This window comes from Carassius auratus, unplaced genomic scaffold (genome assembly GCF_003368295.1).
Source record: "Carassius auratus strain Wakin unplaced genomic scaffold, ASM336829v1 scaf_tig00033561, whole genome shotgun sequence".
NCBI classification, from domain to species: Eukaryota; Metazoa; Chordata; class Actinopteri; order Cypriniformes; family Cyprinidae; genus Carassius; species Carassius auratus.
This window is the reverse complement of record NW_020526093.1, coordinates 26,059-50,788: the sequence shown is the minus strand read 5'-3', so window position 1 is coordinate 50,788 and position 24,730 is coordinate 26,059. Positions and strand designations below refer to the sequence as shown.

Genomic DNA, 24,730 nt, shown 5'->3' with positions numbered 1-24,730 from the left:
TTTTTATTTTGTATATACATACTTTTTGTAACACCACATTGTTTTGGGATTTTTTTGCATGTTGCAAGACAAGCTTTTATGAATAGGCATTATATTGTCTTTTGTTTGTATGTGGTAATTAATGCTTCAATAAATGCATCTGGTTCCATAATATCAAACCTCTTTTGCACTTTGTTGCACACACACACACACACACACACACACACACACACACACTATCAGCAGTTTACTTGGAAGAAGATTATTAAATCATTTGTGGGATATTATAGTATTTTATTGCACAAACACTGCAGGGTGAGTTACACACTTAAGATTAATATGTAATTCCATTTTTTAAAATACATCTTATTTATTTTTACTTAACTACACCAAATTGAGATTATACTGCCTTGGCAACTAGCAATTTCTAAATATTTAGTAAAAAAAAAAAAAAAAAAGGTTTTGGTTTCATTAATATTTTAGCAAGAATATATTGTTTTTATTTATCATTTTGAGTTTATTTTATTTTCATTTATTATTTTTCTGTTTACACAAACTTAGACATTTTGAAGTTTGTCATGTCTGTTTTTATTTCAGTGTTAGTTACTGAAGTTAAACTAAAATTTTCCCTCTGCAACTAGCTTTTTCTAAATATTTTATTTCAGTTACCGTTTATTTTAAAATATATATTTTTATGCTTTTAATTTTAGAAACGCCTCCGTTATTTATTCTAAAATATATTGTATATATAAATGATTTTTTTATTATCCACTTTTTATTTTGATATTTCAGAAAACTCCCAAAACTGTTCAAATATCTCTCAGCTATTCAGCGTTGATAAAACTTTCATTTATTATCGTAAAATACTTTAGAAGTGTAAACATGCAGTATATCAAATTAAAAGTAAAAACAGTGGGTTGTACATAATCGGACCCATTAAATTATATGTTAAACCTATATGATTTCGTCATATTAAATCATATATAGGTCTGTTTTTATTTTATTGTAATTAGCGTAACTTCTGGCATTTCTGCTGCGAACTAATTTTATAGCATCAAATATTTGATGATTCATCAGCCGACCCTCATTGTAATCTCATTAATTATTCATGAGCTGATTCTGACACATCGATAACCGCTGATAAAACGTCATTTATTTTCTTGCGGGAGACTTATGTGCAGTAATTAAGTTAAAAACCCATTAAAATGATTTAAAAATTCTGTTAAAAATATAGTTTAATCGATTCATCCTAAGCACTCAAATAGCCAGGGGCCAATCTAGAAAAATATTGATGGGGTGGGGAGAAGGGGGCAGGAATTTTTGAGGGGTGGCAACATATGGCAGACGTATATATACTGAATTTATTCACAGTCATCACAGTTTGATGATAAATAGTATGTGTGCACACTACAAAAGGACACAGCTATCATTCACAAACTTAATCTCATGCAACCAATGTCTTGCATTAGAAACAGTTCATATAAGGAATAAGTGACCAGACCCCATAAGCACCACACACTCACTAATGCATACAGTATGCATCGACATGTCATTATAAAAGGTTCAGTGTTATCAATATGTCAATTTATTATAAGAAAACACAAGACTTTAACAGCCAAAGACATATACAGCTGGGGCGACTCAACTGGTTTTCTACAGTTTAGTGTTAATAGGCTAGTGAAGCATAGGTTTTATTAGCTGACAATAATAATAAATAAATAAACATTATAGGCACAAATACCACTGTACTTTTAGAAATTGTTTTTGAAAAATATAGTGTTATTGTTTTGGCAAGTTAAAACTTCTATGAAAACTTGTGTGATATTCCTTTAAAATAATGTTTAGTATATCTTTTAAGTATATTTTACTGTGCAATTTCTTACATAATTTCTTTGAGTTAGACCAAACTTTTATTTTGGTGGGTTGTAGACAGAGTTTCTGTGTTTTTTAATTAACTATTATTATTAGCTAATAGGCTTACTTGAAGTATAGCATACTCTCTTGTGCAATAGTACTATATTTCTGTTATACAGAAAGTTTATTTTGACAGTTTGTCGTAAAGACATTGGCGTTTCTGTCAGTCTGTGTATACGATACGAATGAATGACGATAGTTTTATCAAATGAAATGGTGAAATCCTCTCATAGCGCGCTGACGTACACATGTGTAGCATACTTAATATAGTGAAGAGCTGAAAACACCACGCGTGCTTCAGTGTGTGTGTGTGTGTGTGTGTGTGTGTGTGTGTGTTCCCAGAGACGTGTATAACAACACCTTCAGGGCCGCTGCTGGCCAGATGTGTGCACTAAGCAGGATTGTATTGTTGTGCCCCCCTTCCTCAAATATAATGATAGAAAAAAAAAACTACTATAGGGGTGAAAAAATAACTTTAATCAAATAAAAAACTAAATGAATAAATTGTATTATTTACAAATCACAATTGTAGCTCTCGACATTTACCTGTGGCTATAACTTTATTATGACTCTAATTTATTTATTAGTCTCAAGCATTCAGAAATCATGCACAAGGAAACTAAGTAGTTTTACTATGATAAAACCATGGTTTATTTTTGTAAGGGTTGTGATATGCAAATTTTTCTTGAATAAATTAAAGGCTGTGTCATCTATAGCAAAAAGGTGTCCAAAAATGAAAGATTTAGTGAATATTTGAATTAAATGTTTGGTCAGTCTCCTAAACAAGGATTTGATTGTCCTGTAAGTGTAACAGCAGCAATTACAAGGCATTTGTAATAACATGTACATAAATTGTTTATTTTGTATTTGCCTACATTATGTATTGTAAGAGTGTTATTATTAACCAATCAGTATTGCCTGAATATTTTTTTATATAATGCATTTTAAGCCATTTTAAAGGCTATTGATGGCTTAAGTCTGTTTTTATAGCAACAACAACAACAACAAACACAGTATTAATACTTTGTAAATTACTAGAGTTTGGGGATCCCAAATCATTTGAATCAGTTCGGGAGCTCATAGCGGAATCGCGAATCATTTGATTCAATTTGGGGATTGCAAATCATTTGAATCAGTTCGGGAGTTCGTAGCGGGATCGCGAATCATTTGAGTCAGTTATGGGGATCGCGAATCATTTGAGTCAGTTTGGGAGTTCGGAGCAGGATCGCGAATCATTTGAGTCAATTCGGGAGATCAAAGCGGGTTCGCGAATCATTTGACTCAGTTTGGGGATCGCAAACCATTTGAATCAGTTCGGGAGTTCGGAGCGGGTTCGCGAATCATTTGAGTCAGTTCGGGAGTTCAAAGCGGGTTCGCGAATCATCTGAGTCAGTTTGGGGATCGCAAACCATTTGAATCAGTTTGGGAGGTCGTAGCGGGATCGCGAATCATTTGAGTCAGTTATGGGGATCGCAAATCATTTGAGTCAGTTTGGGAGTTCGGAGCGGGATCGCGAATCATTTGAGTCAGTTATGGGGATCGCGAATCATTTGAGTCAGTTTGGGAGTTCGGAGCGGGATCGCGAATCATTTGAGTCAGTTTGGGAGTTCGGAGCGGGATCGCGAATCATTTGAGTCAGTTATGGGGATCGCGAATCATTTGAGTCAGTTTGGGAGTTCGTAGCGGGATCGCGAATCATTTGAGTCAGTTATGGGGATCGCGAATCATTTGAATCAGTTCGGGAGTTCGTGGCGGGATCGCGAATCATTTGAGTCAGTTTGGGAGTTCGGAGCGGGATCGCGAATCATCTGAATCAGTTCGAGAGTTCAAAGCGGGTTTGCGAATCATTTGAGTTAGTTTGGGGATCGCGCATCATTTGAATCAGTTCGGGAGTTCAGAGCGGGATCACGAATCACAAAAGATTCGCGCTTGTAAATTTTCAAATTGGCCATAACCTTTAATTTGTTGCTGCCAACTGGGGTGGCAGCAGGGGTGGCAAGGCTTTCTTTTAGGGTGGCATCTGCCACCCTATGACACCCCTGCAAATAACCTATATAAACTTTTTTTATTATTATTGTGATGAATGAATTAACACAATTACTGGTATTTCTTCTGTAATCTATGTTTACTGTATTAAATATTTGATGATTCAGCTTCTGTCCTGTCATGACCCTATTCATCTCATTAATTATTCATGAGCTGACCGCTTTATCAGCGCGCGACTGAAGAGACCTGTCTCAAATCACGCGCTCACGTGGAAACGCTTCACCACGACGACAGAGGGGGCGTGAACCGTCTCCTACACACTGGAGGAGAGAGAGAGAGATGCAGGCTGTTCTCGTTTCCTCTTAGATGTGGATTGTACCTAGTTTTCTCCATGCAATCATCACGGTAGCGAGGGATGCAGGGAGATCAGATGCGCGGCTTGGAGCATCATCTCTCAGAGATGGCAGAAATGCATCGCGACATCCTGCAGTGGGAGGCTGATTGAGCTCATACAGCACCACAAAGCCTGTTCCCAGCAGGAGAGGCTCGTGAAGTCCTCACCGCACAACGGCAAGGTAAGAAGAGCGGCGTTTTGACATCTTTACGCGAGCCCATGACGCTGCCGCGCGCGCCGCTGCTTTGTGTTGCATCGCCGGAGAAAGACGCACAGATAGATAGATAATAAAGGCAGAATGAGAAGGTAAAGCTGTGCTGATGAGGACATGCTTTTACCTTCCTTCCCCCTCGCGCAACCCCTCCTCCTCAGACTCTCTCGCGATGCATTTGCATGCAAAGATGAAAACATACACGAGGCATCATTTGGGCTTCTTCACTCAAAGTCAACCTTGCAAAATCCATCCCATAATGGAGCTGATATATTAAAGTCCCTCCAGAGAATTATAGGACATTCGAGGCACCCTCAGAAGCACATGATGTTCTCCAAAGAGTGAAGCGCAGATGCAGCTTTGACATTTTCAAAGTGAAGAGTCAGTCAAACTTAAAAATAAAAGGGATTTTATGCAGCGATGCCATTGAAGAAGTATTTTTGGTTCTTTGAAGAACCTTTCACTGAACAGTTCTTGAAAGAACCACTTTTATCTTCTTAGAATAAAGGCTGTTTCTTGGCATCCGTGGTTGAGGAGCTTTTAACATCAATGGAAACTTTCTTTATTCTTTAAAGTGGATACGGTTCTTAATAAAAATGTTTATCATACTAAGAAAAAATGAGTTCTTTTAGGAACTGATCAGGTTCTTTGGGGGAACCTCCTCTTTTGAAACCTTTATTTTTAAGAGTGTAAGTGTGAAAGACATCTTAACAATCTAAATATTTTTTCCCACTTTAAAGAACCTCTTGTCCAGTGTAAACAATCCATAGATGTTCGCAATGGAACCAGCAATGCCAATGAAGAACCGTCATTATTAAGAGACTGAGTGTAGATTAACCAATTTTGGTTCTCCAAAGAATCTTTCAATGGACAGTTTTTAAAAGAACCAGTTTTTCTTACAAATAAAGGCTCTTTATTGGGATCTAGTCCCATGAGGACCTTTTAACATAAATCGAACCTTTCCCTTGAATAAAAGGTTCTTTATAGTGCCGTGGAAACGGTTCTTAAAATGATTTCATGCTTTTAGGAACCGATCATTGAAAGGTTAGTTGGGGAAACCAAAATTATCCCTCTATGGCATCACTCCAAAAACATTTATTTTATAAAGTGTAGACGTGTGAAGAACATTTATGGATTTATGGTTAATAAAGGAGGTTCTTGGAACTATACAGAACCTTTATTTTTAAGAGTGAATGAAAAGCATTCATGCAAACACCTCAAACCGACCAAAAATCACATTTCATTCCAAATGCAAGAACTTGTGCATTTCTTAATTCTGTTAAACAGAACAACATTTAAATACTTTCAAATGCACTTTCAGAAATACCAGGATCTTAGTCATATCTAGATATGCATGTATACATTTACATTTATGCATTTGGCTGACACTTTTATCCAATTCAACTTATGTTATCAAGTTATTCAAACCCATGACTTTGGCATTGCTTTGCTGTTTAAAAAAAAAAATTGAACTACTTCGTTCTACAGATCTTTTCAAGTTGTGTTTAACTTATTTGTTAAATTAGTAACATGAAAAGCTTTCTTTCTAGGAATAGCCTTAGATATGTTAGGAAGGCAAACAATTACTCACAGCAGTGCCATGATGAGCTTCTTAACTTCTTTAATCAGTCTCTTCTTCCTCATTAGGTTTAGGGTTGATGAGTTAGTAGGGCAGGGTTAGGTTGCCTCTGCTGGTGGATGTTGTAAATACACCGTTATGGGGCAAAAGCAGTGTATTCTGACAAAATTACTTATTTGTCAATAGCAAATATTTTATTATATGTTAATAGACCAGCGGCAGATAGTTTCTGGAGGCTTTAAAATCTATGAATTAGGCTTTTATTAGGGGCCAAGCACCACAGATGCGTAGGCACCTATTTTATCCATTAACCTTATTTTTTCTTCCGCTGCAAGTCTATGACAGCCCATAGAACCACATGCAGGAAAGTTGTGAAATTTGGCACACTGATAGAGGCTGGTGAGAAAAGTCACCATAGCAAATTTGGAGTCTCTGACTCAAACTCTCTAGCGCCACCACTTGTCTAAACTTTCAAAAACTTTTGACCCGTGAGCCACATAATTAAAATGATTTTTTCCTCTGATTCCTTCAGTGCAATGTCATATTGCATGCTTCTTTCATCAGATTGCAATGTTAACAGTTCATATAAACATCAGATTTGAGGAATTCTTAGTGAATGACAACAACTGACAAATTAGTTGTTTTCCTACAGTTTTCTTAACATGAGCAAAACGTCTTGTGATTAAAAGAGAGTTGAATATTTAACAGAATCAGGAAAGTCTCGTAATACATAGTACATTTATTTCTGTCATCCTAAGTTTAGACACTAACCAGCCCATGAAAACCTCTTCTCTGAGCACTAGAGATGTTAATATAGAGTTTGAGACTCTTTATGTAAGCGCTGGAGATGTGAATGAGAATGCATGGGACTGAGTCCAAACATCCCCTGGAGAATGAAGAAGCAGAGAGAACAAGAGATTCAGATGGCAAACTGACACTTAAAATATATCCTGGTTTAGGCTTTGCAACAGAAAAGATGGCTGGATCTTCATGCAGATATATAATAAAAATCATATATATATATATTATTTTCCATTTAGCCCAGAAACACATTCCACACAAGCATGCAGATGCACACATACATACTCAGACAGTGCATGAATGTTGTGCATTTCGTTAGCATGAAATGACATGCATGTGGGTGATTGTGATTAGATTTGTTTTCTGGTTAAAGAAATACATAAATGAAGAAGAAAGTCAAAATATCAAAAATGTCATGGATGTAGGTTTACTGAGTAATCCACTGTCTTGAAGATTTCGATTTTAGAGCCAAAATGACCTTAGAAAGACTGCAGCATCATTATATTATTTTTACACAGAGCATGGCAGGCCTGTTAGTAAAATCTGTTGACCATCTTGGTTGCATTATATGCCAATGGTGACCATTCAATAAAGGGGAAAAGCACTTTTAGTGTTTTTCCCTCCAAAGCTTGCATTGCTGTAACTCAAGAAGCAATTAAGATATCTTGATAAATTTATAGATGCTGGTTCTTAACTTATTTTTCTTTTGGTAGCTTAATTTTTAAGGCTTTATCTGGCAATATGGGGATTTCAGTGTAGGTCAAAGAGCAAATGATTGAATGATGCACATTTTCAGTGATCTAAACTAGATGTGGGTCACTATGCAGTGACCTCACAAAGTTGCATGCTTAATACACTAACTAGCATCCTATTATCACTTACTTTTTAATTTATTTCTGCATTTTATTCCAATTTTGTGTTAAATATAGTTTGGCAGTCTGAGTTAATGACTCAAGTCAAGCACATTGCATTGTGGGATAGAACGTTTCACACAGTGTTAACACAATAAATCTAAATCTGGTGCAAAACATCTTTAATTAATGTTTTTCCACATTGTCCCTGTTGAAATAAACAAACAAACAAACAAACAATAGAAATTGTATTGAGAATTACCACTGAAAATAAACTATTAAAATTACACATATAACATAATTCATTATAATTTATGAGCTGCTAGGGCAAAAAAAGCTAAATTAAATAAAATAAAATAAAATAAAATAAAATTAAATAAAATAAAATAAAATAAAATAAAATAAAATAAAATAAAATTAAATTAAATTAAATTAAATTAAATTAAATTAAATTAAATTAAATTAAATTAAATTAAATTCTCAGAAGACAAATGATCACAGCTGAAGTACGTGTTTATTTTTAAAGTAATTTCTGATATTAAAAAGGAATTGTCTTAATAAAAGGAACATTTTGCAAAGCATTTACATTTATTATCACTTATCAGATATATACTTTCATTTAAATACTTTGCATGACATTCTTTTCTCACTGCATACTGATTTTAAAAGATTGCACTAATGAAGATAATATATTATATATAGATTAGATATAGATATAGATATTTAGAAATGCATTTGTTCTGAATTCTGCAGTAAAGTGAATCGTCACATCTCACACTTTATATAATGTGTGTAATGTTCGGAGAGGGATAATTATAAAACAAATTACTTGCAAGTCTGCGAAGTGATAAAAATAAAGCTGTAAATGTCATTCTCTGCTACTTCAGATCTACTGTTTGGGTGGTTTGGACATGAGTAATGAGAGACAGACCGTGATTTAATCAATGTATTATAATTATTACTCTTCCGTTATTATGAGATAGTAAAAATGATACGATTAGTAAATCAGCTGAACTTTTAAGTTGAATTATGTGGAGATGATTGACAGATCAAATATGCAGAGCATGCATATATTCTGTAGCATGACAGAACTATTTATTTAAATAAACAGAGAAAACAAAATGCTTTTATGTGAAGTGATTTTAGTAACACTACTGTTGACAGAAATGAATAAAACACTCAAATCCAGGAGAAACATCATAAACACACAGCATCTTCCTCATCTTTGTGTTCTTCAACACACTTGTGCTATTCATTAACACCTTTTAGAATTTGCACGTCATTTTAAATTCAATTTTCTGATTATGCTTATATCTAAGAAATTTTATATGATTTATATGTTATATATTTTTAGATATTCTGCTATAATATGTAATATTTTAATTAATAAAATATTTTTGTAATATATTTAAAAAGCAGCATTGCAATTACCATTATATTTTATATGATAAAATAAAATATAATTAATTTTTTTCTTTTCTAGCTATGCTAATTTTATGGGCTATATATATCTATTTATAAATATATGATATTTTATATCTAAAGTGTTTTATCTTTAAATGCAATCTTTAAATGTTTTTAAAAAATCTGAATGCAGTAATCATTAACAACTGGAAAACAATGTAATGGAAATTAATTTGTCAAATAGCAAAAATATGCTGCTTTATGAGAGTTATTTTTTAATAACTTTATATCTGATATGTGATATTGTTGGGACAGATGATACAGAATACAAAGAGAGAAACAAAATAACAAAGATTGCATCACTTATACACTTATGCTCTCCTGAACATGCACGCCGATGTGAAACGCTTCCCAGGCAATAAATAAATAAATACAAAATCTGTATGAAGAAATTTACTTATTTGACAAAATGTTATTTTTATTTTTAATTTTTTTCTGAGAATGTGCTCACCCTCAAGGTTCCAAGTGTTTGTTTCTTCATCAGGTTTGTAGAAATGTAACATTGCATCAGTGTCTCATCAATGGATGCTCTGCAGTGAATGGGTGCCGTCAGAATGAGAGTCTGATAAAAACATCACAATAATCCACAGCACTCCAGTCCATCAGTGAACATCAAAAGATGAAACAAATCCGGCATTAAGATGATTTTATGAGTCAATAATCCATAATAAGAATTCCTCCAGTGAAAAAGTGTTCTGGTCTGAATCAGGAGAGAAATCTGCACAGATCAAGCAGCGTTTAAACAGATCTAAACTAATATGTGACTGGATTTTGATGCACTTTTTCAATGAAGGGAGTGTTAAAATGGTAATATCATATTTTAGATATTAAAAAGGTCTTAATGCTGGTTTGAGCATCCATTGATGAGACACTGATGCAATGCATTTCTCCAAATCCTTTGTTTTTGGCTGAACTATTCCTTTAATAAATAGTCTTGCTGTATAAAGAAGCTCTTCTTCTCAAGGACAAGCAGTTAAAGAGGCGTTCACTGTTATTGTCAGTTTGCAAAAGACTGTAAAACTGTAATTTCTAAATGAATGCTGTTGAAAAAATGTACAAATGCATAAAAGTTTTGACTTTGAATTATCAGGAGGAGAAACATCAGAGAAAAGCTATGCACTACATGCAAAACTATTGTATTTTCATGCACAGATCAGTTTTTATATTTTGGACTGTTTTGCTTCCATGTTCAGACTAGTGGCAAGAAAATGTATTACAATATATCATATAAAATTTTATTTAAACATGGTGACTTAATTGTTTTTCTGGTTGCTGACAGTATTTTCTAATTTATTTTATTTTTTAATCACTCATTATTCACTGTGAAAAAATATATGGAGGATGTTGTATTTATTTTAAATAAATAACTAAATTGTGCTATGAAATTAAACAATTTAATAAAAAAAAGTGTATTATATAATAATATAATTAATTATATTACATTTGTATCTCCCCGAAACATCCAAGAATTCTGATTAATGTTTATAAAAACAATTATTGTTTTATTTTTGTATTTTACATGCAGAATGTTAACTCTTTTAATTTTTTAATATACAAAATTAAGCTACTTTTTCATGCATCAGAGGATTAATGCAGTGTAACTTGCCATTTCTTTGTAATTATTTGCGAAAATCACTATTTCTGAGTTTTCTTTTTGTTTTTTTTTCAGTGCATAATTCTGTCAAGACAAGATTCATTACCTGAAGTGAACTAGAAAAAGGTCACTCGACGTCCTTGGCTTTCAGAAAGCTCAGCTGCAAGAAGAAAATGCCCTGAAAGGAAGTTTTCCTAAACAGAGAGCGAGGGTTATTAGCTTTTCTTTGGCATTTTGGCCAGATTTAGGGCAACTTTGCAAGAAAAGGACAAAAATAGACACTGAAATGATTCATTAAGTATGGATACAACATGGTAGCTATCACCAGTGTTTACCATTTCTATTGTATATATATATATATATGTTTTACATCTGAAATCTGTTGTCGTCTGTTTTAATGCATGGTCTTAATAGGAATAGATACGTATTATAAATAATGCATTTGTCATGAATTATATGTAAAGGCTTCATGTTAAGTGTTAGCTAACTGTGTTCATATTTCACCTTTCTGCTGTAGGATCTGACGATGTTTCGCAAGAAGAAGAAGAAGAAGAAGAAGAGGCCGGAGATTTCAGCGCCGGAGAACTTCGAGCATCGCGTTCATACGTCGTTCGATGCGAAGCGAGGAGTCTTCGTGGGTCTTCCCACACAATGGCAGAGTTTAATAGAAAACCTGCGGAGACCCAAACCCATGGTGGACCCGTCCCGGATCACGCCGGTGGAGCTCAAGCCAAAGAAGGTCAGGATTACTCTATATACAAATAAATATATCATGCAGAGAAAACATTAATGAAAACTGCTTTGAGAAGCTCCAAAACATTCCCGACATTATTCAGCCAAAAAATTACTTTAAGGTGACATGATGCATGCACTATATCAATTGTGAAGTTTTATTAACAAAGATTTTTAATTGAACAATTTGTAAATGCATTAACAACGGAATGTCTTTGCATCACACGATTAGGATCAGATGCATGAAAGAAAAAATAGAGCAAATGAATAAAATGAATGGGTGAGGGCTTTTCTTGGAAATTTTATTCTTCTATTGAAGAAAAAAGGTTTTAGTGCATTTTTTTTTTTTTTTACAAATTTGGTGTAAAACCTTCTTCAATAATCTTAGTAACCAAAAACAATCTGTTTTTCTAATAAATAATAAATAATTGTGCTATGATTATTTATATTAAAAGCTGAAATGCAAATGAGAATACATTAAATTCATGTCACTTTAAAGTCACGTGATGCATGAAATTCATCAAATGGCTTTTGCAATAACAATTTTATTGAAAAATTTGTAGCAAACAGTTTGGCAACAGCAAGTAGTGTATTTTCAAGTGAAAAAAAGATAAACGTTTTAATGCATTTTTATTTTTCACCTGCATTTAAAAAAAATAAAAATAAAATGTACTTCAATAATTTTACAACTTAAAAAAAAAGAAATTTCACACCCTAGTTTGTGACTCAAAAGGTCCTGGAAACTGAAAAATCTGTTGCTTTTTCATTTTAATGCTTTTTACATTTTTATAATAATAATAATCCAAAATAAATAATATTAAAGTGTTAGGGATTTTCTTGTAAATTATATTCTTGTATTATAGCAAAACATTTTAATGCATTTTTATTTTTCCCCAGCTTAAGGGCTAACTTTCTTGAAAAACGTGCTTCAAGAAACATTGTTTACTACTTCACAATTAATTCACAAAGTATTTCACATTCCTTAATATTTGTGACTCGAAAAGGTCCCATACACTAAATTAATTGCTGCATTTTTTTTATTTATTTTATGTTTGATGCTTTTTGATCACACACAAGAAATAGGAAAAATCCTCTGTCACATTGGCTTCTTATCTATATAAATAACATTGTAAAAATATTTTGTATTATTATGAATAACATATTTTATAGTATAATAAATATATAAATAAATAAATAAATAAACAAATGCAGTTTATATTATTATAAATATCATAAAATCATAAAACATAAAAGTGACATAAGTGGCATCATCTGAAATAAACAAAATAGCATCTTTGTTAACCTTTTTTTTATTTTGTTCATTTGCAGAAATCCCATCTTCTCTCTTCGCTTTCTTTTTCATTATAAAGACAAAACAAAACAAAAAAACAAACAAAAAGAAAGAAATAACAAATAACGATTAAACACCAATAAACAAAAAATATAAATACTATTGTAGAAATATTTGTATTATGAATAATATATTTGAATGGATGGATGGAGTTTATAGTATTATATATATTAATAATGATAAAAACGACATACAGGTGACATATATGGCATCATCAGCAATTAACAAAACATGAAAAGGTTTAACTTTGTCTTGCTCTTAATTTGCAATAAAGAAATCCTTAGTCTGTCAGTCTGATTTGCAGAAAAGCTGATATTTTATTATTATAAATGAATAAATAAATGCGTTTTATATTATATTATCAATACAGCAAAAAGGTGACATAAATGGCATCATCAGCCATCAACAAAAGAAGCCTCCTTGCTTTAGTCTTCCGAGTCATTCAGTGTTTCATAAACACAAATCTGTCACAAATAGACTCCTCGGAGGAAAGTGTGATTTTGAGTTCATCCGCACCCGAGTGAATTCACACGCTCTTTAAATAGCGTCCTGTTTCAGCTGGCATTAATCAAACTTGACTCTGTTCTCTCTCCAGACCATCGTGCGCGGCAGCATGATCGGCCACGGAGACTATATATCAGCCATGCTGTCCGACATGAGCCGTCTGTCCGTCACCAGCTCCAACTCCCTGCGCAGGAGCAGCCCGTCGATCCGCAGGAGACCGCAGTCGCTCGGACGCCTCGGGGAGGTCAGCGAGGCCGATGTGTATCAGTACGAAGCCCTGGACGAGCCTCACCCTCACTGGGACGAGAAATCACGCAACTTCCACAGCGAGAGCAGCACGCCGTACATGGGTCCGAAGAAGAGCGTGATGCTGCAGCCCAACGGCGTTCTGCCCCGCGCCAAATCCACTTATGAGGTCAGCATGAGCGCTCGTCCTCCGCCGTCCATCCCTGTACCTGCGCCGCCTCTCATGATGAGACGAGAGATCCCCATCACCTGCTTCTACAGCCCCACCTTGACACACGGAGACGGTGTGAAGCCGGACATGAGGAGCGCTAACAGACCGCTGGACCGTCCACAGAACAGCCCGGGGAGACCGTACTCCTCATACGACCTGAAGGTCACAAACAATATTCTGCTACGGCATAGAAATATGTGACCCGGGACCACAAAACCAGATTTATACATGAACGCTGAATACTTAAGGATAGAAACAAATCTAAATATTGAGAAAATCATCTTTAAAGTTGTTCAGATGAAGTTCTTAGCAATGCATATTACTAATCAGAAATTACATTTTGATATATTTAAAGTAGGAAATTTGCTAAATATCTTAACGGATCATGACCTTTACTTAATATCCTAATGATTTTTGGCATAGAAGATACATTTATAATTTTGACTTATACAAAGTATTGTTGTCTATTTCTACAAATTTACCCAAGGGGCATTTATGTGCTTTTTATCTCACAATTCTAGCTTTCCCTTTTTTTTTATATATCTTGTAATACTGACTTTTTCGTTTACATCTCGCATTTTTGAGTTTTCTCTGAATTAAAATTTTATGTCTCGCAATTCTGACTTTTCTGAATTTTAAGTTTATATCTCACCTTTTTTTTTTTTTTTGAGTTTTTATCCCACAAGTTTTTTTCCTCTGAATTGTGAGTTAAGATCTTGCTATAATGGCTTTCCCCCAAAAAATTATATTTACATCTTGCGATTTATACATTTTTTTGGACATTTTAGTAAAAGTGGCTCCACCCCTTACAAATAATGCAATGGTCAGTCGAAATTCAATTATTATTTTTTTTTTTTGTAATTATTCATATTCACTGTACTGTACAGTGGTTTGGTTCCGATTGAGTTAAAAACCTAGGACTAGTTCGCAAAAGTCGATTTTGGACAATTACATGTTTTTTTTTGTTCGTTTTGACCCAAGGATTCAAAAAAAAGTCATTTCTGAGTCTACGACAAATGGTTTAGGAGTTATGAACAGTTTGGGGTTTTTGATCACTGTAGCGCTGATTGGAGCCGAGTATCAGTCAATACTACTACCATCTGACCAAGGTCCAGCTCTTATGGTTTGGTCTGCACGATCAGTTTTAGCAGAGAACAATGATAATTAAGATCCCTACATTTATAATAATGTTTCAGCACTATGTGCACTATGTAAGTTCCTTTGAAAAGTGTTTGTTAGATGAATGCATATTGATAAACAAGTGAAGGAAACCCAGTCGTATTTGTATTGCACACAGGCGGACGCAGCAGTGAGACTCCAGCCTGGATATCTGCACAGCGGCACCAGTAGTCCTCTCGTGAGCGGCACCAGACCTCACAGAGCCGTGTGTTCCTCCTCCAGCTACACCATCGGCCTCTCGCCCAACATCAGTTACCGCCCCCCCGGGCCAGACCCCTTCATGAGACACTCAGGCTGCCCAAACCCGGGTCTCTACCCCAGACAGGACAGTCCGTCTCAGCCCCGGCCGTCTCCCACCGGCTCTCTGGCTAACAGCCCTCCGGGAACCTGCTCGCCCGCATTCAGACCCCCTCAGCACCCCTCGCCCCGACCGCCGCCCGACCCGCCCAAAGTCACCCACGAGCAGTTCAAGGCCGCGCTGCAGATGGTGGTGGACAAAGGAGACCCGCGCTCGTATCTGGAGAACTTCGTGAAGATCGGCGAGGGTTCGACGGGTGTGGTGTGCATCGCCCGAGAGAAACACAGCGGACGGGTGGTGGCCGTCAAGATGATGGACCTCAGGAGACAACAGCGCAGAGAACTGCTCTTCAATGAGGTCCAACAACAGCACAATGCTTTAGGGAATAGTTCCTCCAAAATTGAAAACATGCTCACCCTCAGTGATGAAGTTTGTTTCTTCATCAGATTTGGAGAAATGTAGCATTGGAGAAGACAAAAGCTATGTGTTTGTAAGAAACAAGTCTGTCGTTATGACATTTTTAACTAAAATACGAATCCATCAAAACACTTCCTCTAGTGAAAAAGTGGTCTGGTCCGAATCAGGAGAGAAATCTGCTCAAATCAAGAAGCGTTTAGAATCCAAAACAGCTCTCAACAAATACGTGGCTGGATTTTGATGTGAGAGAAGTGGAGGAAGTGTTATTATGGGTTATGGATGGATTAGTTTCATCTTTTGTCTTCTCCAGATGTTAACTGCTGGACTGGAGTGCTGTGGATTATTGTGATGTTTTTATCAGACTCTCATTCTGACGGCACCCATTCACTGCAGAGCATCCATTGATGAGACACTGATGCAGTGCTACATTTCAAATCTGATGAAGAAACAAACTAATCTACACCTCGGATGAGACATTTTTGTGTAAACTATTCCTTTAAATTTAAATATCATGCATTCACTGTCTATGTTGATATATTCAATATCCAACTATAGAATTAAAACACATAGCACACATTTGTTGATATTAGTGTCTAATCTTGAGATTATAGGGTTGCATCACGTTACTCAAGGGCCACAAAATGTTTTGAATTATAGAAAAATGTTTTGAAAGGGAAATGTCTAGGGTTATTAATGTATTTTGAAATAAAATAAAATAAAATTTAATAAAATGTAATAAAATCTAATAAAATTTAATAAATGTAATAAAATAAAAAAAATTAAATTAAATTAAATTAAAAAATTAAATTACATTAAATTTAATTAAAATTTTAATAAAAAATTTAATTAAAAATGAAATGTATTTAAATTAAATATTAAATTTAGTTAAATAAAAAATGTAATTAAATATTAAATTAACATATATACATATAAATTATATTTTGGAACACTGTAAACACTATTAACATTGAATGTCTCTTATGAAAAAAAAAATAATAATAAAATAAAATAAAATAAAATAAAATAAAATAAAATAAAATAAAATAAAATAAAATAAAATAAAATAAAATTAAATTAAAAATGTGGGGTTGTGTTGGTGTGTGTTCAGGTGGTGATCATGAGAGATTACCAGCACAGGAACGTGGTGGAGATGTTCAGGAGCGCTCTGGTGGAGGAGGAGCTGTGGGTCATCATGGAGTATCTGCAGGGAGGAGCTCTAACAAACATCGTGTCTGAGACCAGGTACCACAGCACAACCTCATCATTTCTCCAGTTAATCTAGAGGCTCATGGTTTCGTTCTGATCTCTGTAGGATTTATGAGAAATATGCGTTCACATGGGTAGGTTAGTCTTCTAGTTAAAGATCCTGTGAGATACCCCTTTTAAAAATAAAATCAAATAAAATCTGAATTCATGATTTATAACTTCCGAAAAGTTCATTAGTGACACTTTTAATTGAAGTCAGATTTAAATGAAATGAATGCATTAATGATCTTAAACTGATTCATTTGACATTTTATTTCCAATATAATATAATATAATATAATATAATATAATATAATATAATATAATATAATATAATATAATATAATATAATATAATATAATATAATATAATATAATATAATATAATTTTAAAGAGAATACAATAGAACTTAAAATAAACAAAAGTTATAGAATACAATATTAAATATATTAAAAACTAATATCATAATATAATATAGTAATTTAAAATAATGTAATATAATAAAAAATACAATTATATAAAAAATTATATCTAAACAATGCTGGGTTGTTGCACCCCAACTTTAGGTTCAATTTTTGTCAAATTTTACTACTTAATTTTCTTAAACTTTTACTGAAATTAAATTTTTGGCTGAAACAACCCAATAATTTAAAATAAAACAATATAACTTAAAATAATGTAATAAAATATATAATACAATATAATTTAATAATTAATATCAACACTTTTATTAATTTTATTAATATATTCAATTATTTTATGTAAAATAATATTATACATTATGCACATCATTGGAAGACAGCTAATGATTGAAAGATGGTGAAGACAAACAACATGTGATGATAAATCTTTAATAATAAGAGCAGAAATGTGATTAAAGGACATAATTCTCATGTCATATCACTTTAAGGTCACAGTTTTTAATGCTAATGCACTGTGATTGTAATTCTGCTGTCACTGACTCCATGAACTCAGTATTACTGTTGTACTTGATTCATACCACAAGAGGGTGATGTACAGAGAAGTTATTGATCTAAACCTAATGTCATGAATATACAATAAAGTATAATATCAAATATAATTAGAAAAAAAAATATTAAAAGAATAAGTCGACATATGAGCCAAAAAAAAAATATATATATATATATATAAATATATATATAATTATATTATATATATATATATTTTGTTTTTAAGAAAATAAATAAAAATAATATAAAAATAATTTATACTTACTGGAAGACAATTTGTTTGACAGGCAATTATTTGACTGATGACTGAATCCATAAGTTTGTATCTCAAGTGAATATCTATATTGGTATGTCTATGAATAATAATATAAATAATATATAAATAATAATAAGTGAACCAAAACATTCCTACAAAATATTACAGCAGGTTAAAACTAGTGTCATGAATATACAAAAGAAATATGAAATAATGAAATGAGTCAACAAGCGAAATGAGCCAAATAAAATAAAATGAAATAATAATAATTTGAAAAAAAAAAAATGTAATTAAATTATTTAAAATAAAATTATTTTCATATTGATTTGACGATTTTTTTTTTTTTCTGGCATGAATAAATTAATAAACGTGCAGAATAAAGCTAATGTCATGAATATTCAACAAAATAATAATAATAATAATTAGTCATCAAATTAAATGAGACAAAATTATAAAATTTAACATTTTTAAACTGATCTGAAGACATTTATAGTGCATGAATACATCTCAAAAAGTGTTTTCCCAGACTATCAAAATCAGTTTTTTAACTCAAAATGATTATGAATAAGTTATGGATCAGGAATCAGAGTTTGAAGGTTGGGGTTGTGTTCAGGCCGAGCGAGGAGCAGATCGCCACCGTGTGTGAAGCTGTGCTGCAGGCGCTGGCGTATCTCCACTCACAGGGCGTCATACACCGAGACATCAAGAGCGACTCCATCCTGCTCTCGCTGGACGGACGCGTGAGTCCATCTGTGTCTGAGCCACTATATATATATGACATTAGGTTTAGCCTAGGTTAAAGTTTAGTCAATGAATGAAATGGGCCATAAAATAAAATAAAGCATATGAGCTTTGCATCAAGGAATAAATGACATTTTAAAATGTTAAAATAGAAAACAGTAATCATAAATTGATGTGATAAATATATGCCTCAGAATATATTGTGTTACTGTATATATGTACTGTAACGATCAATGGTTAAATGGCCATACTTCTTTTGAACACTAGATAGATAGATAGATAGATAGATGGGTGGATGAATGATAGATGATGGATGGATGGGTGGATGAATGATAGATGGATGGATGGATGGGTGGATGAATGATAGATGGATGGATGGATGGGTGGATGAATGTTAGATGGATGGATGGATGTATGATAGATGGATGTATGATAGATGGATTGATGATAGATGGATGGGTGGATCATGGTTGAATGAATGATGGATGGATGGGTGGATGAATGATAGATGGATGGATGGATGGGTGGATGAATGATAGATGGATGGATGGATGGATGTATGATAGATGGATTGATGATAGATGGATGGGTGGATCATGGTTGAATGGATGATGGATGGATGGATGGATGGGTGGATGAATGATAGATGGATGGATGGATGGGTAGATGGATAGATGGATGGATGGGTGGATGAATGATAGATGGATGGATGGATGTATGATAGATGGATTGATGATAGATGGATGGATGGATGTATGATAGATGGATTGATGATAGATGGATGGATGGATCATGGTTGAATGGATGATAGATGGATGGATGGGTGGATGAATGATAGATGGATGGATGGATGGGTAGATGGATGGATGGGTGGATGAATGATAGATCGATGGGTGGATGGGTAGATGGATAGATGATGGATGGATGGGTGGATGAATGATAGATGGATGGATGGATGGATGGGTGGATGAATGATAGATGGATGGATGGATGGGTAGATGGATGGATGGGTGGATGAATGATAGATCGATGGGTGGATGGGTAGATGGATAGATGATGGATGGATGGGTGGATGAATGATAGATGGATGGATGGATGGATGGGTGGATGTATGATAGATGGATTGATGATAGATGGATGGGTGGATGGATGGATGGGTAGATGGATGGATGGGTGGATGAATGATAGATCGATGGATGGATGGGTAGATGGATAGATGATGGATGGATGGGTGGATGAATGATAGATGGATGGATGGATGGATGGGTGGATGTATGATAGATGGATTGATGATAGATGGATGGGTGGATCATGGTTGAATGGATGATGGATGGATGGATGGGTGGATGAATAATAGATGGATGGATGGGTAGATGGATGGATGGATGGATGGATGGATGGATGGGTGGATGAATGATAGATGGATGGATGGATGTATGATAGATGGATTGATGATAGATGGATGGATGGATCATGGTTGAATGGATGATAGATGGATGGATGGATGGATGGATGGGTGGATGAATGATAGATGGATGGATGGATGGATGGGTGGATGAATGATAGATGGATGGATGGGTGGATGAATGATAGATGGATGGATGGATGGATGGATGGGTGGATGAATGATAGATGGTTGAATGGATGATGGATGGATGGATGGATGGATGGATGGGTGGATGAATGATAGATGGATGGATGGATGGATGGATGGGTAGATGGATGGATGGGTGGATGAATGATAGATCGATGGATGGATGGTAGATGGATGGATGGGTGGATGAATGATAGATCGATGGATGGATGGTAGATGGATAGATGGATGGATGGATGGGTGGATGAATGATAGATGGATGGGTGGATCATGGTTGAATGGATGATAGATGGATTGATGATGGATGATGGATGATGGATGGATAGATGGATGGATGGATGATAGATGGATGGATGGATGGATAGATGGATAGATGGATGGATGGATGGATGATGGATGGATGGATGTATGGATGATAGATGGATGGATGATGGATGGATTGATAGATGATGGATGGATGTATAGATTTTAAACAAATGTATCTTCGATGTCTCTTAACCATTTCCGAGCTCTGATCTCATCTGTGTGTCTCTGGCTCAGATCAAGCTGTCAGACTTTGGCTTCTGCGCTCAGATCAGTAAAGATATCCCGAAGAGGAAGTCTCTGGTGGGAACGCCGTACTGGATGGCTCCGGAGGTCATCTCCAAATCCCCGTACGGAACAGAGGTACAGCTGAACACCACCACACAAACACATGAAGCAGACGGTCAGAGTAAAGCAGCGTCTGTGCTGCGTCTGCAGGTGGATGTGTGGTCTCTGGGCATCATGCTGGTGGAGATGGTGGACGGAGAGCCTCCGTACTTCAGTGAGACGCCGGTGGCTGCCATGAAGCGTCTGAGAGACGAGCCGGCACCCACCGTACGCAACCTTCATCAGGTACGAGGAAACCCTCTCCATTAATCACAGAGACACACACAGAGATAAACATGTGCAGAGTTACAGACAGCTAGATTCCTACAAACACACACTCAAAAACTGTGTATTTCTCTAAATGCAGATCATAATAAATTAATGAAAATAAGCCTAATGACACGAATACAAAAAGAAAGAATGTGAAAAATAATTAGTCGACATATGAAATGGGTCAAAATATAAAATAATACAAAAATAAAGAAGTGAAGATATATAGTTTAACGTGCAATTATTTGACATTAATAAATTAATAAGTCTACATCTCAAAAAGTTTTACAATACAAACAGGTTTTTAACTATATGAATACAAATATTATTCCTACTAATAATAAAAAAATTACTAAACCATTGCTTTACATCAAGCTAAACCTAGTATTATGATTATACAAGAGAAAACATGTGAAAAATAATTCGTTATTAACCAATTTAATCAGACAATAATACAATACAGAATACAGAATAATACAATACAGAAAAAAATACAATAGAATAAAAATACACGATAAAATAAAATAAGAAATCTAAACCTTTGTCTGTCATATGTGGAAGAACAAAATATGATTTTGACTTTTTCTGAACTGTAAAACTCCCCAATATGATGCTGAAGTGTGCTCTGTGTAAATAATAATATCAATAAACACCATATCAAATATATATTAATGTAAAGAAGTCACATTGTCGACAAACTGACACAAAAATGTTTGAACTATAATAAAATTAAATAAAATAAAATAAAATTTAAATAAAAAAATAAACAAAATTAAATGAAATTAAATTAAATTAATTAAATTAAATTAAATACACTATATAACATGGCACTATATAAAATAATAAACACTATATAAAATAATATAAAAAAGTCACATTGTGGAAAAATTGATACAAACATGTTTGAACTGGTGTTCAAAATAAAATAAAATAAAATAAAATAAAATAAAATAAAATAAAATAAAATAAAATAAAAAAATAAATAAAAAAATTAATTAAATTAAATTAAATACACCATATAACATGGCACTATATAAAATAATAAACACTATGTAAAATTATATAAAGAAGTCACATTGTGGAAAATTTGATACAAACATGTTTGAACTGGTGTTCAAAATAAAATTAAATTAAATTAAATTAAATTAAATTAAATTAAATTAAATTAAATTAAATTAAATTAAATTAAATTAAATTAAATTAAATTAAATTAAATACACTATATAACATGACACTATATAAAATAATAAACACTATATAAAATAATGTAAAGAAGTCACATTGTGGACAAATTGTTACAAACATCTTTGAACTGGTGTTCAAAATTTAATTTAATTTAATTTAATTTAATTTAATTTAATTTAATTTAATTTAATTTTATTTTATTTTATTTTATTTTATTTTATTTAAAACAACATACAAAATAATTAACAAGATAAATAAAACAATTAATAAGATAAATAAACAAGTGTCCAAAAGTGTTGTGGTTGTAACAAGGCCTTTGCAGGTGGTTGATGTGTTCTCCCGTCCGTCCGCAGGTGTCCCCGGTGCTGAAGGACTTCCTGAAGCGCATGCTGACCCGGGATCCTCTGGAGCGGGCGAGTGCCACTGAGCTCCTGGAGCACCCCTTCCTCCTGCAGGCCAGCTCTCCGCAGTGTCTGCTGCCCCTGGTGGAGCAGTACCGCAAGCGCATGTCCCGCTGCTGAAGCCTGCCTCGTCCCCCGGAGCAATCAGGACTGAGATGACTGTTAGATGAGAAATCAACTCTATAAAGCCATTTCCTTACACCTGAGGACGTCTCATTGGTGCTTAAAGGCGTTGAATTAGAGCAGAAGTGCGTCTGACTGAAATGCCTCTGGGTTTAATGATCTGTTCGAAGTGTGTTATCATGACTCGCATCGAATCTGCGCCGGCAGAGACCCAGAACAAGCCACGTTTATCAGTTTCATGAAAGCTTGTGTTCGTATATCCAATATTTTATAATGCTTTCATATAATGATCTTACTTTTGGGTTTTACAGGTGCAAACAATTACTATATTATCATTAACAGTTTACAATAAGGTTCCATTAGTTAACATGAGCTAACACCGAAAATTATAAACTTCAACATTAATTAATACATTATTACATTGAAAATGTATTTATTAACTATTATTATTAACAATGAACAGTTGCATTAACTGTTAACAAAATGTACTGTGATGTATTAATGTAAAGCAGCACCTAAATATTTATTATCTACAAACTGGAATTATATATTTCAATCGATTATATTAATTATATTAATTGATTATATTATTAATTAAATTTAATTAAATTAAATTTAGTTTAATTTAATTTAATAATGTAATTTTAAATAAAATAAAAATAGCAAATTATATTAAAAAATAAAATAAAATAATAAAATATTTTTTCAACAGCTTCAAATGTGGCTTCAGCTTCAGATAATAAATGTAATAAATTATATAAATTAAATTACATTTAAAATGATGATAAAATGTTAATTAAAAAATAAAGTAAATATTTTCAACAGCTTCAAATGTGGCCTCAGCTTCAGATAATAATGTATTAAATTAAATTAAATTAAATTAAAATAAATTAAAAATGAAATGAAAATAAATAAAATAAAATTTTTATTTAAAATAAAAATTAAAAAATTTCCAAAGTTTCAAATGTAGCCTCAGCTTCAGATAATAATGTATTAAATTCTATAAATAAAATTAACATTGATTAATATAAAGAACCTTGTGTACTAACTGAATTAGTCTCAGTATCTGTTGAAAAACGTCCATGTTCATATAATGATCAAAAAATCATTATATCGTTGTTGTGATATAAAATTACTTGGTCACCTTGCAAATCTTAACTTTTAAACAACCAACGATGCTGTGGTACTTTCAGCTCCGTTTAACACATTCAACCAGATTTAAATGCTAATATTTCATCTAGAATCAGTACAGAAAATGTGTATGTCCTCAGAATCAGAAAGAGAGATTTTACGCCACCGAAGGCACATATTTCATCTGTGTTTTGTGTTCATGGCTAAACAATCTTAAACTGAGGAAAGAAAGGCGGTGAAGCGATGTCATTTGTTGTCAGCACCGAAAAGTGCGAAATGTTTTTATGAACCATTGGAACCAACTGTATATATTTTGATTCTGATTTATTATTTTTTTTCAATGGATCGAAGAGTACCTGCTTTTGGAAAGCGTGCTGTGAGTGGTTTGTAAACCGTGTAAATATTGCATCTGCGCTCGATGCTGATTTGATGCTCAGGCGTCAGAAGAACAAATAATGTACAGAATCGGAGT

At 33.6% G+C, this 24,730-nt stretch overlaps 1 protein-coding gene across 3 annotated transcripts; it reads left to right on the top strand.

Moving 5' to 3' along the window:
* The first annotated feature begins 4,066 nt into the window (after nucleotides 1–4,066).
* LOC113081283 (serine/threonine-protein kinase PAK 6-like) lies at nucleotides 4,067–23,662 on the top strand. Of its 3 annotated transcripts, XM_026253356.1 has the most exons (9): nucleotides 10,983–11,087; nucleotides 11,291–11,512; nucleotides 13,452–13,979; nucleotides 15,115–15,651; nucleotides 16,820–16,953; nucleotides 18,797–18,923; nucleotides 21,059–21,184; nucleotides 21,260–21,394; nucleotides 22,957–23,662. In XM_026253356.1, the coding sequence occupies exons 1-9, from the start codon at nucleotides 11,085–11,087 to the stop codon at nucleotides 23,122–23,124; spliced, it is 1,980 nt and encodes a 659-aa protein (XP_026109141.1). In that variant the 5' UTR covers nucleotides 10,983–11,084; the 3' UTR covers nucleotides 23,125–23,662. The 3 variants fall into 3 exon arrangements, with proteins under 3 accessions (XP_026109140.1, XP_026109141.1, XP_026109139.1); XM_026253355.1 differs by lacking the exon at nucleotides 10,983–11,087 and adding an exon at nucleotides 4,067–4,454 and having other exon boundaries at nucleotides 21,059–21,394; XM_026253354.1 differs by having other exon boundaries at nucleotides 21,059–21,394.
* Nucleotides 23,663–24,730: the final 1,068 nt, after the last annotated feature.

Coding starts and splice junctions, on each gene's coding strand:
- LOC113081283 (XM_026253354.1), top strand. Junction 18,924..21,058: donor TGCTCTCGCTGGACGGACGC/GTGAGTCCATCT, acceptor TCTCTGGCTCAG/ATCAAGCTGTCAGACTTTGG. Junction 21,395..22,956: donor CCGTACGCAACCTTCATCAG/GTACGAGGAAAC, acceptor GTCCGTCCGCAG/GTGTCCCCGGTGCTGAAGGA.